Source organism: Rhipicephalus microplus, chromosome 8 (genome assembly GCF_043290135.1).
Source record: "Rhipicephalus microplus isolate Deutch F79 chromosome 8, USDA_Rmic, whole genome shotgun sequence".
In the NCBI taxonomy this organism is placed as follows: Eukaryota; Metazoa; Arthropoda; class Arachnida; order Ixodida; family Ixodidae; genus Rhipicephalus; species Rhipicephalus microplus.
The window spans coordinates 48,268,150-48,286,481 of NC_134707.1; the positions used below are offsets into that span (position 1 = coordinate 48,268,150).

Genomic DNA, 18,332 nt, shown 5'->3' on the forward strand with positions numbered 1-18,332 from the left:
CGTGCCTCCTGGACGCCGCCACATAGGAGCCAGTTTTTCGCACCTTATAGCCCATATGAAGATCTTCGCCGGTATTCGTCCAGCCGTACCGCCCCTGCTTTCGACACGTCTAACAGCCGCCTTCCTGCTCGTTCTCCGTCCCCTCAACGCCGTCGTTCCCCTTCGCCCCAGCCACGCCGCCATCACTCGCCGCCTAACTTTTCATCGTACCCGACGGAAAACTAGACAGTGCAGCCCCTGGAGGTAGTGCTGCATCATCCCTGTCTGAACCAAACCCTCCATTGACGCTTCATACGAACAAAAATCTTGTCGATGTACACGTGGACGGTATTTCTCTGTCGGCACTAGTCGATACTGGCGCTCATGTGTCCATAATCAGCGTTCATCTTTGTCGCCGCTTAAGAAAAGTACTCACGCCCCCTGCTACCGAAGCTGTACGTGTGGCCGATGGCGGCACTGTTCCTGTCATTGGCATGTGTACGGCTCGCATACGCATCGCCGACCGTTACATCCCTGTTCTATTCACGGTGCTCCAGAACTGTCCTCATGACCTCATCTTAGGGATGGACTTCCTGTCGACCCATTCTGCTCTGATCGACTGTTCCGCTGGTACTCTTTGCTTAGACCTTCCTCTTCAGCCGGATATTCACCCTGAACCTCAACACGGCCTTTCTGCCACAGACTTCCTCCGCTTACCGCCTAAAGCCCTCACATTCACCGAATTCGCCACGACCTCACCCGTATTGGATGGGAATTACATCGTCACACCGATTCCTGATGTCCTACTGGCACGTGACGTCACCGTCCCTCACTGCATCGTAACTGTAGCCTCCAACCGGACCCGTCTACCCGTCATAAATTTCGGCTTCACAAAGCAAGTCCTCCCTGAAGGCATCCTAATTGCCACGTTGCGGTCCTTAGCCGATGATCACGTCACCACTTTCGCAGCCGACGCATGCCCCAATTTTCCTTGTCGCCCACTCGATGCCACATGCCTCGACATGTCAATACGTCCCATGATCGACCCTGACCTTCCCCCAGCGCAATCAGCCGCTCTCGCACGCCTTCTAGCTTCCTACCGTGACATCTTCGACCTTGACGACCGCCCACTCGGCCAAACTTCTCTTGTAAAGCACCGCATCAACACCGGTGATGCTGCTCCCATTCACCGTCGACCGTATCGCGTGTCCGCGTCGGAGCGCCAGATTATTCAAGCTGAAGTGAATAAGATGTTAACTAAAGGCATTATTGAGCCCTCATCAAGCCCATGGGCGTCACCCGTCGTCCTGGTTAAAAAGAAGGACAACACATGGCGTTTTTGCATCGATTACCGGCATCTAAATCGAATCACCAAAAAGGACGTGTATCCTTTACCACGTATTGATGACGCCCTCGATTGTCTCCACGGCGCACGCTACTTTTCATCCATCGACCTTCGTTCTGGTTATTGGCAGATTGCCGTAGACGAGAAAGACCAAGAAAAGACCGCCTTCATCACTCCAGATGGCCTATACCAATTCAAGGTTATGCCCTTCGGCCTATGCAATGCCCCCGCCACGTTCGAACGTATGATGGACTCTCTGCTACACGGGTTCAAATGGTCAACATGCCTGTGTTACCTAGACGACGTCCTCGTATTTGCACCTACGTTTGAGACCCACCTTGAGCGTCTGTCGGCCATTCTCGACGTCTTCCGCAAAGCTGGCCTCCAGTTGAACTCCTCGAAGTGTCACTTCGGCCGCCGACAGATTACCGTGCTGGGCCACCTTGTCGATGCTTCTGGTGTGAGACCGGACCCTGAGAAAATTCGTGCCGTCACGAATTTCCCAGTACCCCAATCCGCCAAAGATGTCCGGAGCTTTGTGGGACTTTGCTCCTACTTTAGGCGGTTCGTGAAAGATTTTGCGGCAATCGCCCAACCACTTACCGATCTTTTGAAGAAAGGCGTTCCATTTTCGTGGGGGTCCACTCAAGCTGCCGCCTTCTCTCACCTCATAACACTTTTGACGACGCCCCCTATCCTCGCCCACTTTGACCCATCTGCCCGAACTGAGGTCCGAACTGATGCCAGTGGTCACGGTATCGGAGCCGTTCTCGCCCAATGCCAACAGGGACACGACCGCGTTATCGCGTATGCTAGCCGCCTCCTTACACCTGCAGAGCGTAACTATTCGATCACAGAGCGAGAATGCCTTGCTCTTGTCTGGGCGGTCTCAAAATTCCGTCCATATTTATATGGCACTCACTTTTCCGTCGTCACCGACCACCACGCGCTCTGCTGGCTTTCATCCTTAAGAGATCCTACAGGTCGACTTGGTCGCTGGGCTCTGCGACTGCAAGAATACACCTTTTCTGTGATATACAAGTCTGGACGCCTGCACCAGGACGCCGATTGCCTTTCTCGCTATCCAGTTGACCCATCGGCCACCATACCTGACAACGACGCCTGCGTGTGCTCCGTTTCTCAACTGAACCACATAGCCGACGAGCAACGCCGTGATGCAGCCCTACGAGCTATCATTGAGCGCCTCGACTCCTCCCCATCGAACCGATCCTATCGCTCGTTCGTACTCCAGAATGGCACATTATACCGGCATAACTTCCATCCAGACGGCCCATCTCTGCTGCTTGCTATACCCAAACACCTCCGCTTGGCTGTACTCCACGAACTTCATGACGTTCCTACTGCCGGTCACCTGGGTGTGTCCCGCACATACGACCGGATTCGCCGTCGCTTCTATTGGCCAGGTCTGGCACGGTCCGTCAGAAGATACGTCGCGGCGTGTGAGGAATGTCAGCGCCGCAAAACACCATCGACGCTTCCGGCTGGGCGCCTTCAACCACTCGATATTTCTACTGAACCTTTCTTTCGCGTCGGCTTGGACTTACTCGGCCCTTTTCCTCTGTCTTCTGCTGGCAACAGGTGGATAGCTGTGGCCACAGACTACGCCACACGCTACGCAATCACACGCGCCCTTCCAACAAGTTGCGCCACTGACGTCGCCGATTTTCTTCTACACGACGTGATCTTGCAACATGGTGCTCCACGCCAGCTGCTCACGGACCGAGGCCGCACATTTCTATCGAAAGTCATAGCGGACATTCTACGCTCTTGTGCAACACGCCACAAGCTCACTACGTCGTACCATCCGCAAACAAATGGCCTCACAGAACGCCTGAACCGAACCCTAACTGACATGCTTGCAAAGTACGTTTCCTCAGATCACTCTGACTGGGACATCGCTTTACCATACGTGACATTTGCCTACAATTCTTCGCGCCACGACACGGCTGGTTACTCCCCTTTTTTCTTGCTGTTCGGCCGCGAACCCACATTACCCCTCGATACGACGATTCCGTTACCAGCAGCTCCAACTTCACAATATGCTCTGGACGCCATCAGCCGGGCCGCCCACGCACGCGAAACCGCTCGTGCTCGCCTTCTGACCTCCCAAGCAAACCAACGGCGTCGGTACGACCAACGACACCGCGATGTGCACTTTTCGCCCGGTTCGTTGGTTCTGCTGTGGTCTCCGACCAGGCACGTTGGCCTGTCTGACAAGCTGCTCTCTCGGTACACAGGGCCCTACAGAGTACTTCGTGAGGTGACTCCCGTCACTTATGAAATCACTCCTGCTGCCTCGCCGTCTTCATCCACCCCTAGGGCCAGCGACATCGTACACGTCGCACGCCTGAAGCAGTACCACTCGCCCAATGATCTTGACATCTAGATGCGCCGAGACGGCGCCTTTGCCGACGGGGGTTATGCTACCTGTAGGCTGCCACAAACCATAGTGCGAATGCGCGTGTGCGCCCGACGAAGAAGATGAGGCTCGCTGGCTGCTCGAGCTCGGAGCCAGACTGGCCAGTGCTGCAACCGCTCTTGCCAATATATTTTTCGAATATATTCGCAATACTTTGTCTCGTTACTCACGTAACAATATGTTCACTAGTTAATAATAGGCGATCCAGTAGTGATTCGAGCGATTTGCCCAATCTTTGAAAAGATGGGCACTTTACAGCCTGTTGAGGGGAAACAAGCAATAAGTTTTGTTTCCTGCAGGCTTTGCTTACGTCGGCCGTATCTGCAAATCGGATAAAGTTGCTTATGGTGAAGACAAAGCTGGAACATTCAAAGGCGTCCGCGTACTGGCTCACGAATTCGGACATTTGTAAGATGAATATTTTCCACTTTTTTCTTCCCAGTTATTACCGTTATAGCTTTGCACTAGAGTAGCATAGTGTAAAGAATTGATATGTAGATCTATTCCTTTATTTTATGTGCATGACATTGTATAACCAGCAAATCTCTCCGTGAATAGGTGGCGTTACCAGCAATAGAGTGACGACACCCCGCTGATACGTCTGACCATCATGATAATCATAAATTTTCGCATCAACTTACGAAACAGAAAGTGAAGTACCACAATGTAACTCCGACAAGTGCTAAGCGGCTTGGTCGTACATGTTTTATATATAAATGTTTATTGACGATGCAGTGACGAAGAGTGTGGTGACAAGGCACCTTTTTCTTAGCTGACAAAAACACTCGCCCGTAACATCTCTTATAAGTTTAAGCTGACAAGCAATACTCATCAGTAAGGGCACTGTTATAAAGTCTAATGCTTATTGTATTTAAATCTACGGAATTACGTACGGACACGTCCTGAGAACGCGAACACAGGCGTTCTGCTAATACTTGTGCATCTAACAAGTCCAATCGATTCATTAAGATCACTTATGAGCAAACGTGAACTACAGTTTTATAGTGCTAATAAAAGGTGTTTATAAGGGCTCATTGACTGGTGATGACAATCATGATAAAACTTCATTACATTTTCTTTGCCACCACGCATGAAATTAGTAAGTAAAGTACCAATCTTCACTGCTGTTGTTTCCGCATTTGCTTATTTTATTGCATTCATAAATTAAACAGGACGCTTCAAGGTATCCAGATACTCGATTGCAACAATAAAGATATGTTGTTATGTAAAGAGTGCCTTTTTCGCAATTAGTCCGGCACGATTGGTGTAGTGTGCTTGCCCATCTACGAAGTTCCGACAAGGAAACCCACGTTTGTGCACTGTAGAAGGCTGAAAACATTACGTGAGCAACGCCAACAACGCGTTGGGATAAACATTATTTTTCTCCACGTCTCTTGTGCCGCTTATTTTTTTGTCCGTCATGAACGAAGCCGGTGAAGTGTAAAAACAGTGAGAAATTCTACTTGACATGCTCTGTTTTGATAAATGAATCATACATTTAATAGGAAACTACAGTCCTAATATATATCCTCAATTATCTTGAAACAGCATACTGCTTTATAGGACCACTCAATTTTCGGTCATTCAACCATAGTGGGTATGTGCCATGGGTAATAGGTAAACAAGAAAACGAAAACGGGAAAGCAAAGGACTGCAAAAAAAAAAGTCGACCAGACGTGCGTCCTGTTTACTGTCTTACGCGGGGGCAACTGGATTAAGGCATGAAAAGATAGATAGATAGGAAGAAGAGAACCTAAAAGGTACGCACGTTGTTAAAGGTAACTGCTTTGTTCCACAGTCTAGAATACAGGAGTTCAGGTGTATCTTGTTACACTGTACATCATCCGGTTATAGCGCCTACTGAAGGTTCGCAAGCACTGGGCATAGAACATCTAGTACTTGTTTTACAGGCTCACACCGCCGCTGTGGTCTGGTGGCTAAGGCTGCTGACCAGCAGGTCGCGGGATCAAATCCCGGCTGTGGCGGCTGCATTTCCGATCATGGCGGAAATGTTGTAGGCACGTGTGCTCAGATTTGGTTGCACGTTAAAGAACCCCAGGTGGTCGAAATTTCCGGAGCCCTTCACTACGGCGTCTCTCATAATCATATGGTGGTTTTAGGACGTTAAACCCCACATATCAATCATCAATGTCAACGTTTTACAGGCTCCGCGTATGGTGATTTCAGCCAGCCGATGAACGCGTGAAGTGGGCTTAAGTGTGATTGAAACACTACTAGCATTGAATTGTCTTCTGGCAACATGTCAGTCATGGATTCAGGTTTCACGCTTGCTGATGTGCACAGTCTTGCTGATGTGCACGGTCGCGGCGACTTCTGAAAGGAAGCCCAAGGTGCGTCACTTGTGTCCCTGCTTTCCACGTTGTTCTGGTGTGTCCGGGCCGTCGCCAATTCGTGTGGCTGTGGTTTTGGCCTAGAAGGAGGTACAGCAACCATGCTCTCGCATACTGGTCTATACCAGCCATGTTGAGTGCGGGTGGCATAGGGGGCGAAGCAGGTCGTCGAATGCGCTTGGTGAATGCCGGTGCATTGGATTTCTCTGATGAACTTGGTCGTCGACGGCACCGCTTTCAGACGGTTGCGGCAGCCTCTCGATGCGATGAATAGCATCTCTCCATTGATTTCAGTACAGTTCTCTCGTTTCATTTTTGGGCAATTTTTTAGGAAGCTTGGTGCGCTCCATTACAATTGAAACACTTTGGAAGGTCGGCCTTCCAATTGTCCGCGGAATGGACTACAGTGCAGCGAGAACATACTCACTTGTCTTCGCATACAATACTCGCGTGACCGCACTTCATGAAGTTAGGGCACTGCTGTGGCTTTGGCGCAAAAGATGTTACAGGATGACGGACGAGGCCCACATATACGTACGAAGGTAAAGAGGTTCATTTGATTCTATTCTCGAGCAGCGTGATGCACCCGAACGAGCAATCTTGGCAACCTCGCCGGCTACAGGCTTCGTTAGCTGGCTTGACCAGGTCACAAAAGTTGAATCTGGGAATGACACCGTCCACGTCGTAGATGACGCCGGTGACGACGATGGAGCCCATCGGAGTGTAGGAACGGATGTTTATTCTATTCAACTCTCTCACGTTGCCTAGTGAGTTTGCTGCGGCGGCGTGCGACATATCACTCGCCATGATACTTTTGGGTGGGTTCACTCTCACGTAGATGAATAAATTTTGGCACCAGTTTGCGAGCAGCGCCGCAACAGCTTGCCTGTTGTAGTGCTTCATGTTGCCATTGGGCTCAACTGGAAACAATGGTGTTGACCTCGGGCCTTCGCGGCGCTCTTTCATTCGTTGTGTTCTAGGATATAGAGGCCCTGGTGAGTCATTTCTTGGCCTTTTAGGCCATTAAAGTCTGAGGTCGTCGTCAGATAGCCTCTCACCTGTCAGTGAGTAGGCATCAGTATCCTCGCTTTCGCAGTACAGGCCCGTCTGCTTCCTCGATGCTACGGGAACAGTGCATGCGATTATGTAGTATGTGTGAATATTAGGAGCTACATTGACCCAACTTTTCAAAAGAAGTCTTTCTTGTGCATTGGTGGTACTGAATGAAGCAAAAAAAATGTGCCAGACCCAAAATGTAAGACAATGTCCTTTAACGGTGCTCCATTCGATGAAAACGAGTTTCTGCACAGTGTAGTTCAACAGTGGTTTAAGCACACATTCTTTTTCACAAAGGGTGTAGGGGAGGAGCTGAGTCACTGTTCTAGTATGCTGGTGCATGCGTTTGTATGTACGTGGTATTATTTATAGAGGCGAAGTTGAAAAATGTAGCAGGAGTAGAAAACCTTCTAGGCCTCGCATCATGGCTACGCTTGTCTATGGTGCGTATTTTCACATTTTTGATGTAATAAATAATCTATCAAGTTTTGACAATTCCTCGACGTAGTTTAGGTATAGGGAAATATTGAGAGGCATGTGTGTGCTTTACGGCGTGTCTTGCGTGCACGCATAGAGCCACATTCCTTTTTTTAATGTGATCCGGACAAGGGAAATCCCTAGTTTGGAAAGCTTGCCACGAGTCTTAACAATGTTCTGTTGATTGAGTAAAGTGTCTGTGTTTATGAGTGTATGTTTAGTACTTATCATGTCATGCGAACATCTGCGCTAATATGTCCAGTTTTTCATTAAGATATATACTTTTCTCCCTATCATGATTCCTACAAATGATTAATGAACTGCTCCATTTTAGCATCATGTTCCAGTTATCGCACACAAAAGCGGGATTACGACTACAATCTTTCCGCACAATTTCTGGTTGCCTTTCCCTCACCCTCTCCTATATATATTAGGTGAATGAAGTAGCAAGAATGTAAATGTGATAATTACGTCATGTCGCAGTGCTCTGAAGTGAAAAAGTTTCCGTGTTTGAAGACCTAAATAGTATTCGTGGCATCCATATAGGCCCCCTATCCTGTGTCCTCAAAAAGGCGCCTTTACCGTCTTAGTGATCAGGCAGACAATTTCCACGCAGATTAACTTATCCCGCACACCATAATTTTCATACCCCTTTCTCCTATCGTGATGCTCGACACTGCGATCTTTAGCTAAACAATTAAAATGATGTGAAAGTGGGCCACAGCTTTTGCATTTTCTGGTATATCGTCAACATTAGGAGCGCAAATGCAAACGCCCACAGAACGGTGACAACAATTGTGTATTCAGTACAAGTATTTATTGCAAGGGATTGAAAAATAAATGTTTTGAAGGATCCGTATCTAATTCTTCCTACTGCGTCAGTTTTTCACTAGACACTCGTTTCATCTTTTCAAGGCTTGGTTGCCCCCATGACGGCAGTAAAAGTGGCTTCTTAACTTCAGAAAGATGCCCTTGGAAGGATGGTTACCTCATGAGTTACATACAAAAAGATAGCAACAGCATGAAGTTTTCGCAATGTTGCAACTCCATGATTTCCTGGATGGCATGGTAAGTTGACTTATTTTGTACAACCTCTGATGAAAATCAGCTTGTTCAAGGGTATCAGTAGGGTGCCCCCAAAATTATAATGAATTCAAAAACAAGAGAGAGGTTGCTTTCTCGCTTTCCCTATCATGATTAAGGCTATATTTTATGCTCGCCACTTATTAAGGAGAAAGTCTGATGTACGATAAAGCACGATAGCTACTGTCAAGGCCGGTGGTAGTCCCACGAGTGACGTAAAAAATTATCTTCGTGCCATAACGGCCCCCTGTGGCCTGATAACGATGTCGCAGTTTCCAGCATTTTCTACGCTTCCAGGTGGCATCTCAAGGTGATTTTAACGCACGACAGCGCCACTTTGCTATAGGTAGAGTGATCATATGCATAATCGCAAGGAGTGAGTGCAGAACGCTCCCAATCGCTCGAATCTCCAAGGCTGTGCAAAAGCACAGTGAGTGCAGACAGCTTTGAAAGAGGATTAATACAATCGACGAAGAAGAAAAAGAAATTCACTCAAACCTTCCACCATATTGAACACACAGTGACCAAAGCGTCACGTGCCTTAGGCCTTCTCAGAATGGTTAGTAACAGTCGATGGGGCATGCGGACAGACGCCTTAATAATGATTTACCGCATGCACATACGCCCTATACTGGAGTTTGGGTGTGCCTTACTTTGTGGCGTACCAGCATGGAAGATACGTCCGTTAGTTCTCATTGAACGCCAAGCACTTCGCTGGTGTCTGGGGTTACCCAAATTTGTAGCAAACTCTGTTCTATATAAGGAATCACGAATTCCGTCTTTACCTGCTAGATTCCAATGATTAACAATTCAAACATTCCTAGGAGTCTATGACTCACCGACAAAACGAGAAGAATATATATATATATATATATATATATATATATATATATATATATATATATATATATATATATATCAGTGATACAGCTCTAATTTTTTTATTATAACATGGCCTCACTTTCATAATCGTTACTCCGAAGCTGTTGGGCCCATAACAGATAAGGCCTAATATATAGTGCCTATGAGTGGCAGGTTCAGTGAATTACCCATATCTTATGGCGACATATTTCCTAACAATGCGAAATTACTACCTAGTAATCTTCTGAATGGCATTTTTGAAGAGCACCAAAATCAAATTGGCTCTACGGTTGTGATAGCAACTGATGTTTCCCAGTGTGAAGAAAAGGCCGCGGTGGGAACTTTTTCTACACAACTAGACTGCTCGTTTTCTGTTGGGCTTCCTGATTACACCCAAATACTTTTGGCCGAGTTCTTAGATGTTATATTAGGCCTACGTAAAATTTCTTCAACCACTACTTCTGTGGCTATAGTTACAGATTCATTGTCATTGTGTTCGGCGCTAACTGCTTCAACAGATTCGGAGATTCTAAGATTATGGCGATTACTTGTTCCTCAACTTTTGAAAACCTGCGATTAATTTGGGTGCTGGGACATAAAGGAATTATACTAAATGAAGTTGCGGACTTTCTGGCGAAAGCTTCTCTGACAGGTCCAGTTCTCTCTCTCTTCCTTGTTACTGTGGCAAGGATTAGAAAGTATGCATTACCTGTGTTTACTCAAACTCTCGATTTATCACTGGACTTTCTGCACCTACAGTTCTCTTGAAGCAGGAAATGGTGTGCAGCAAGACGAGCTGAAGTTGCAATAACCAGAATGTGTTGTAGAATTCCAAATCTAAATTTTACATGCACAGAGTGGGTTTGGCGGTCTTCTCTTATTGCTCATATTGCAACGAACTCGAAACTTTTGACCACTTCTTGTTGATCAGCCGACGTTTTTTTTTTTAAACGAAAAACGTATCGAAATAATTTTGCGGCAATGTGGTCTACCAGTTTCGTCAGCCGTTCTGCTATCATTTGGGGCCTTTGCGCTGGGGCACTGGACAGGAATATTTTCAAAGCTGTCGAAAGTTTATATGCGGCCCGAATAGATTTGGTAAGTGTATAAACTACAACAATTCTATATTCAGCCTTGCTAGTCAAAAGATCTTCAGTCTCTGGGAGATTACACAAAATTGTGACACTTATTATTACAATTATTCATAATTACCATGGCATTAAAAATCATCTCAAAATTATTTTAGCTCTTACTAAATATTAACCATAAATTCAGTATGCATGATCCGCCCGACTTATGGCCGATCCCCAGAGTAGGTAGGTGCCTATGGTCCAAGGAGTATCATCATCAGCATCAGATTAGCATGAGGAACTTTGCTATATTTTCCATGTAAAATGCATATCTATTGTCAACAGGAAGCGTTCAGTGTGTATATCGCTACTTGACGCTTTTCGGTACCATGCAATCTTTTCCTCGTGTGTAGTCGATAGCGCTCTAACCCTAATTGCAGTTTGTAGATTGCTCCGATAGTCATGCGAGACGAGAAAGAACACACGTGTGAAGACTTGGCAAGGCAGAGAAGGATGCGATTCGCAATTCATATCTCTCGTATCAAAACCAATTGGGAGCTTACTTTCTTATAACGTAACGTGGGGAGACTGTTTGCATCAGGCATTGCACTGAAAAGACGGCACACAGGACCGAACAAGGCGCACGGTTGTTGCATTTCGGAGGTATATAGTGCATATGGAGAGAGTCCCTCTCACAGGAAGAATAAATTAGGAGACTGTCAAACTCAATAAAGAGAAATATCTCAGGCTTTTTTTTTTACATGAACTTCTTTATCGAGAAGCTGTTTATTACAGCTTTTTTATGGTGTGTGTGTGTGTGTGTGTGTGTGTCAGTATTCTTTAGCTCTCTTATTTATTATACTTAAAACTTTAGTTATTTTCCTTTGTCTACAGCAAGGTTGAATTAAAGAAGTCATTACTTACATCACTTGGCTCACTGACTCTTACGCTTTTTTCGTCACGCCCTTGAGCACAGGTCCAACACCGGCAAGTGCCTGCGAACTCTTACCGCGAAGCAAGTAATACAAAAGGAGTATCATGTGAGGCTTCTTCCGGGAAACGTATTGACCAGAGACCAGGTCTGCCAGATCTCGTTTCCCAAGGTTCAGAACACCCGTTTTGTGCCTGTAAGTCTTCCTTGAATTGCTAATTTCAAGCCTGTATTACGGGAGATCAAGCGCGGTGTCAAAAGTTGTTTTTCCTCAAGTCCTCACGGAATCGTTCATTTTTGTTTCGTTCGAAAAACGCTACGATATTCACTACCGCAAGCTAATACACTAAGTTGTTCTATAAAACCTTGATAGAAACGAAATTATTTTCAAAGGAAAGGTTACCTTTGAAAGTGTGTATATTTACCCTTCTTTGCGCTAAATGGCAAAATAAGAACATTGTACAGTCATCATAGTGGCCACTGGCCGCAATGACTGACGTTGTCACGTTTATACACACACACATATATACCCCAAAACGTAGATGGAGGGATGGCCGCTGCCGCAGCTCAGTGGTATGGCATTGTATGCGTTATTCGAAGGCCGCAAGTTTGGTCCGTGCCATCGGCAACTGCATTTTGATACACACTTTTCTTGATATCAACTCTACGAAAACTTGAAACAACATCCCCTATACTTTTGTTTCCATAATTGTCGGTTAGTTATCCTTAATATGCTTCTGAAGGGCAAGAAGCTTAGAATGATGTGCAAGTAAAACAGTAACACAAGATTTCGGGTTCAAGCAAGTACTTTATCTCTCTTTGCTTAGGCGTGGTTTGCCCAAAATACCCAACCTCTTTTTTTTTTGCTTTGTCGAGTCGTAATGGTGCCATAGATGTACTAGAGGGGTAACGTTCTCGTTTTTCGTCTACTTATAAACTTCACAGCTCTGCTTATTACACTATGAATAAAGAAACTTACAAAATCTGTTGGAGACACAGTAATGTGCTTTTTCTATGTATTTTCAGGACTACGACGGCAATGAGAACTGCTTGGCAAGGTGCTTCATGCCTAAATCGGTTTATGGATTCGAAACAGTTTTGCCTACTTTTCTGCCGGACAATTCTCCATGCACCGAAAACAATGGGGTATGTGGAATTCTGCCTGCTTGTTTACTTCTGCCAATAAGGCTGAAAGAAAAAACAGTGTAAGCAGTGGGGACGTGAATTACGAGACAACAAAAGTGAAAACAGATCCATGTGTATGATGGATAATAAGATACAGGAAATTTATGTAGACTTTACAGCTTACAGAAACATTGCCGGAAACGTGCGTCTAAAACAATGAATGCAAGCCGACGGAATAATTTTATACATTTCTCCTCTCCTTACGAAGACGTTATCGTTGAGAGCAAAATCACAGCTCACTATTAGTGAAGTTAGCAATGACAAAGTTAGTTGTATTTCTCTGTTGTATTCAATTCCAAAGCCACGTGTGTTCTTGTGTCCTCACAAATAACAATGTACCAGAATTGCGCGTTTTTTATAGATATTGAACAGTTTTCGGGAATTAGCTTGAAAAACGAGAGGTATGTGGGTGTTAAAAGCCACAGTGAATATATTGTCGCTACTGTTTTTGTCCTTGCGAATTGCCCAAAAATGATCAGTGGTTAATACTAATCCACCTGGTTTCTTTATTTTGAAATTTTTCATTCTATAACAAAGACAGGTGAGGGTTCCAGATTAAACCAACGTTTTCTAGTATCAATTTACACACGAAAACTAATCTTTTTGCTTATTGGTGGGTGAAACAGATATAACATTATTCGTATAAAAAACGGAACCCTACTCGACTTTGTTCATTTAAACCATATATGTATATTGCACCTAAAGCTGTCAGACAACTAGAATTATTATACTTATAGCAAGACTTGTTATGAAACTAAATTCTATGATTATTACTTATCAATCTAGGTTATTGATTTGCAATTTTTACCTATGGAAAAGGTCAGGTAATGGTCCCAAATTACACTAGCATATTCCAGTCTGGATCCTGCAAGAAAAAAAAAACAGAACATTTTGCTTCGTAGTGGGGAAGAAGGCATAAAATGAATTGTTTGAAAACATCCTACTCGTCCTCGTTCTTTTAAACCATATATGTATATTCTGCCTAAAGCTGTTATACAGGTAGAAATAATATACTTATAATAAAACTCGTTATGTATTAGTGAATTTATATAGTATAATACTGTAAAATACTGATTGCGATGCCGAATGCTATGCACCAGCATTTCTGATCTTTTGAGCTCACTTTTCATCTTTGACACCTCTGTGAAATATTCTAAAGGAACGCTCTGAGATATCCTAAAGGAATGCTCAAATGAAACAGAGACGTGGCTTAATTCATAAATTGTAGTATCTGATTTTTAATGTCGCAACTTTCACTATCGTAAGTTCATTATTACACATCAAATTAAGGTCAAAGTTTAAATTTTAAATTTCGCTTCGAAATCTTCCCGCGTGGCTGATAATTTTAAATACGTTTTTTTTCTCTACATGGGCTCCATGAACACTAATAAACTTTGCAAGCTAGGCCTAAGGCGCCCGCAGACGATCACGAACAGTACTTCATTTTTATCAACTGGGAACCACGAAGGGCCCAGTAGACAACATAAAAGGCCATGATGTCACGGTGGTCGATGCGGTAATTTCAAAGTGAAGGACTACCTTCACTTTTTTCTTTTTTTTTTCGCTTATCAACAGTTTTCTCGCTATATAAGAGTGTTCCTTTCGGGACTATGAAAGCGCACTTCGCTCTCACACAAAAACTTGTTTTTATTTCGCAGTCATCAGTTCAACACTACGAAGTTAGCTGCAAATAAGTTACAGGAAGGGTAACACCTTTTTATTTCCAATATTGTAAATTATTGGCAAGAAAACCCCCAATGCGCTCCGCCATGACTTACCAAGTGAAGAGGTTAAGCGCATAATTTTCAAGCGCTCGCAGTACATTCAGTTAGCTACCATTTAAATAGCCTTTTACGTATAATTTGTTCTAAGATTGTCTTTACAGAAAACATTGCAAACTCAAAGAACTAGCGTGGTAAGGTGTATGAAGCCTTACGGCCAGCATGAATCAATGCCAGCCCTTTGTAATAGCTGTCTATTGAATATGAAATCTAACATGGAAATTCCGCTTTGTGATAGACGGATGACTACTTCTGAAGCAATGCCGTCTAAATAGTGGATTACTTATTACAAATTGTCTATCGCAAACATTAGTCGTAGATTTTCGACGTCACTATATCCATAATGTTTCGTATTATGATCAAAGCTTCAACATCGCGTCACGCTTGGTGTATTCTACGTCCGAGCCACTGCACACAAGGGCTGGGGACGAGCGGGGCTTTTGTATACAAACGAGCTGGCCACCACCGTCACATAAAGGGTGCGTACGAAGGAATGCCACGTGCCAATCCTTCGGTTCATGGCTTCTCGAGCAGAGAGGAAGCGCCCCACTGATCCCTTCTTGTGCTAACAGCGCGAAGTGGCATCGATGAAAACAGGCAGGAAGGGGTCGGAGGAGTTGCTTGAACAGGAACAGCGAGGTTTCATCACAAGGGGCTGGTAATGAGCGCAGCGCTATCTAGAAAGACCGTAGAAGGGTATGCGAGCTGCACACCTCCATGCGTGAGTTGCGCTGCACGATCAAGGGTATGCACATACTACATAATCAAAGCACGTTCAAAGTACGTCCGAGAGCAAATCGCGTACAAGTACAAATGAGCCTCACACAGATAAGTGCGGCTCGTATATCCTTGTACGTGGTTGGCTTGCACCACTTTGCCTTTAGAGACAGATACTAGAAAAACCACTTCGCCAAGGAGAGCGACCGTGTTACCTCTCGCACGTGTTTTGTACATTTACACGAGATAGGATCTAAGGATTAGGTGGTATAGCCTCACTTTACATAGTTTCCACTTTTTGCTATCGCATTCATTTAACCACCCTTGAAACCAAACTGTGAATATTTTCCCCACAATAATGTTCTGCCCATTTGTACGCAAGTTGAAGCTCAGTGCCGCAGTTATTCTCTAAATAATGACTTCAAGCTTTGTGAGCATTTCATCGTTTCTCCTTTTATATCAGCTTTAGCTTTTACGCAATTTTTGTAAAGCATTCAAGGTAGCGAAAACTTGGAGGATGCTTGAGCTCCATATTCAAGAGCAGATCGCGATAGGGTAATCTGGCTTCGTGCACGTCGCCTTCTGAACTGCTAACCTGCTTTGTCGTTAGGTACTATTGAATGCCCACTGCTATCACAGTCATCAAATGTCCACTACTCCACAAAGTTTTTTTGTGAATCAGTGAAGGGCCACTACGTGTCCATCGAGAACATGCAAACCTACGCTAATGTTCACGTTGTAGATGGTTGTGCGGCTGATGCTGCCTAAATATGCCAAAATGCTTTTTAAAGAGTCTTCTTTTAAAGCACACATTATATGATAAATTCACAAGTTTTGACACTTGGCATAATTTTACGCTTCGGTCACGCGATACAGGACGCGTTCAGTACACTCTTTCCACTAAACAATAATCATATAGTGTGTTTTGGGAAGTGGTTTCAACAAATATTGCGTCGTGATAGACGACCTGCTTGCCGCCTAGTCGGCCTGGTTTGAATCTTCGCTCAGACCCGCGAAATTTCATTATTCATTCTGTTTGCATGTCGCAATTCCTTGGTCACGAGAATGATGACCCCTCACTGACAATTGGAAATGTCTACACCAACACTGACGCCGGAATTTCTAAAAACAAAGAAGCTCTATAAAACCATTGGTGTACAATTGCGTGCGATGAGATATCTTCACTAATGCTCCAGCTTCACGGACATAATCTAACCACCGGAGAAAAGCTTGTTCTCGACACACGCAAGAAGGTTTAATGCAGAAGTGATTTACAAGGGCATCTAGGGAAATTTCAGCTCAATAACTTTTCTTATATACTAAGAGAACAAGACTCAAACAAGCCTCCATGAACGCATGCTATCACACTAATAGTCAAAAAGTAATTTTCCTGTATCTTTCATTATAGTGTAAATTGCCACTTGGCATGTCTTCACATTAAATTGATGGCGACACAATTCAAGCCGAGCACAAATCAGTATAACCAGGGTCCATAGTATGCAAATCTGCTTACACTTTTCTGCGCAATCTCTTTTGGAAAACATTGCCTAATTAGTGCTGTGTAACCATCACGCATGAGTGAAAACGGGGAAAAGCAATATAAATACTAATAAATGTATTTGCCGTAATCATGAGAAACGAAGGTGCAGCTGAGCGTAGAGATGAAATGTTGTTGCCCGCATGTTTACAGCACCTCTGACTGAACAAAACTGGCAGGATTTATTATAACTTGTTTATTTCGTAGTACATACAATCAATTAAATTATTAAGCTTCTTACCATAGCAAATATAAAAATACTCTCGGCTGATTATTTGGCGCTGCCGCCAGATTCCTCATATATATAATAAAGATAAAACAATGAACGGAGACCACGCACTTCAAGCGTTCAGTCACAGCACTTTCTGTTCTTTCTCCTTGAGGAACTGGTTGCAGGCTTCGAGTGGTTTGCACAGTCCTCATGCGACATTACAACTTATTACGCTAACATTCGTTGCTTCAACCTTCACCTACAATTAAACGTTATTGAAATTTATAATATAAAACAATTTTATTATTATATAATGTATGCGATAGTCATACTTTGGCTATACTTGCCCGCAGAGTGTTCTTGAGAAAGTTTGTTTCGAATATGATTTTGATTTTGACGAAATTAATAAAGGCACACAATCTCACTCACTACAATTACAAATGGGAATATCAATGGGCAGCATAATGAAATTGCTGCAGTGTAGGACTTACAAGGGTTTTACTGTGTACAAAGAAGGGATTAAGTACTCGCTGCATCTTTCATATTCATGAAGCCCTAATCTAAAACGCTCTTTTTTGTACATATTTTCAGACAATTTGCAGAAATGGTGACTGCATCAGGGAGACGCTAAAGTATAGGCAATACAAACCGTTTTAATAAAGCAGCAATGAAAGTAAATGTCACTTTCACAGTCTTTCTTGTCCACTTTATTACCCACTTTTATTGGTTGGCGTTACCTGGAAATCAATGTTTTTTTTATTTTCATAATAACCTACTGCTACACATTTATGATGTGGTGCCTACTACCCAATAGTAAAACACAATATAAGAACCTGTAAGGTACGTTCTACCCGCTTACTTGCTCTGCATACTGCAGCGAAAAACTTCCAGTATGACTAGCCAAGTTCGTTCTGGGCCACATTCAGAGAACGTCATGGCCACATCATCCGGTGCAGTGACATCGGTACAAGTTGTAATCACTGTCGAGTACCAGGAACGCGAACACATCTAATCTCTCTACTCAGTGCACTCTCGAGAATGATAGGAGTTTAAGACTTCATAGCAAAGGTTTATGATAGCCGTTGTCAGATAAACTTGTTAGTGCATTTAGCTGCATTAGCTGGTAATGATTGAATGTTTTTATAAAACTAGCAAGCACGCACAGACTAAATAGCGATGCGTTGCCCAACGACTACATTTCGACTCATTTTTAACAGACGTTAAGCACAGATATTTTAAATACGAAGCATTTCTTAGCGAACTTCGGCGACATTGAAAGTATCTATCTATCTATCTATCTATCTATCT

General features: G+C 44.1%; 1 protein-coding gene across 3 annotated transcripts in view; it reads left to right on the plus strand.

The window, feature by feature from the left end:
• The window catches only part of LOC142769006 (venom metalloproteinase antarease TserMP_A-like), a 47,473-nt gene extending 29,771 nt beyond the window's left edge, over positions 1-17,702 (plus strand). For 2 of the 3 annotated variants that reach the window (XM_075871751.1, XM_075871750.1), the window contains exons 10-14: positions 4,064-4,172; positions 8,564-8,716; positions 11,639-11,789; positions 12,620-12,739; positions 17,616-17,702. In XM_075871751.1, coding sequence (XP_075727866.1) covers positions 4,064-4,172; positions 8,564-8,716; positions 11,639-11,789; positions 12,620-12,739; positions 17,616-17,681 — 599 coding nt within the window. In that variant the 3' untranslated portion in view covers positions 17,682-17,702. The remainder of the gene's footprint in view (positions 1-4,063; positions 4,173-8,563; positions 8,717-11,638; positions 11,790-12,619; positions 12,740-17,615) is intronic. The other variant, XM_075871752.1, reaches the window with a different exon arrangement.
• The last annotated feature ends 630 nt before the right edge of the window (positions 17,703-18,332 follow it).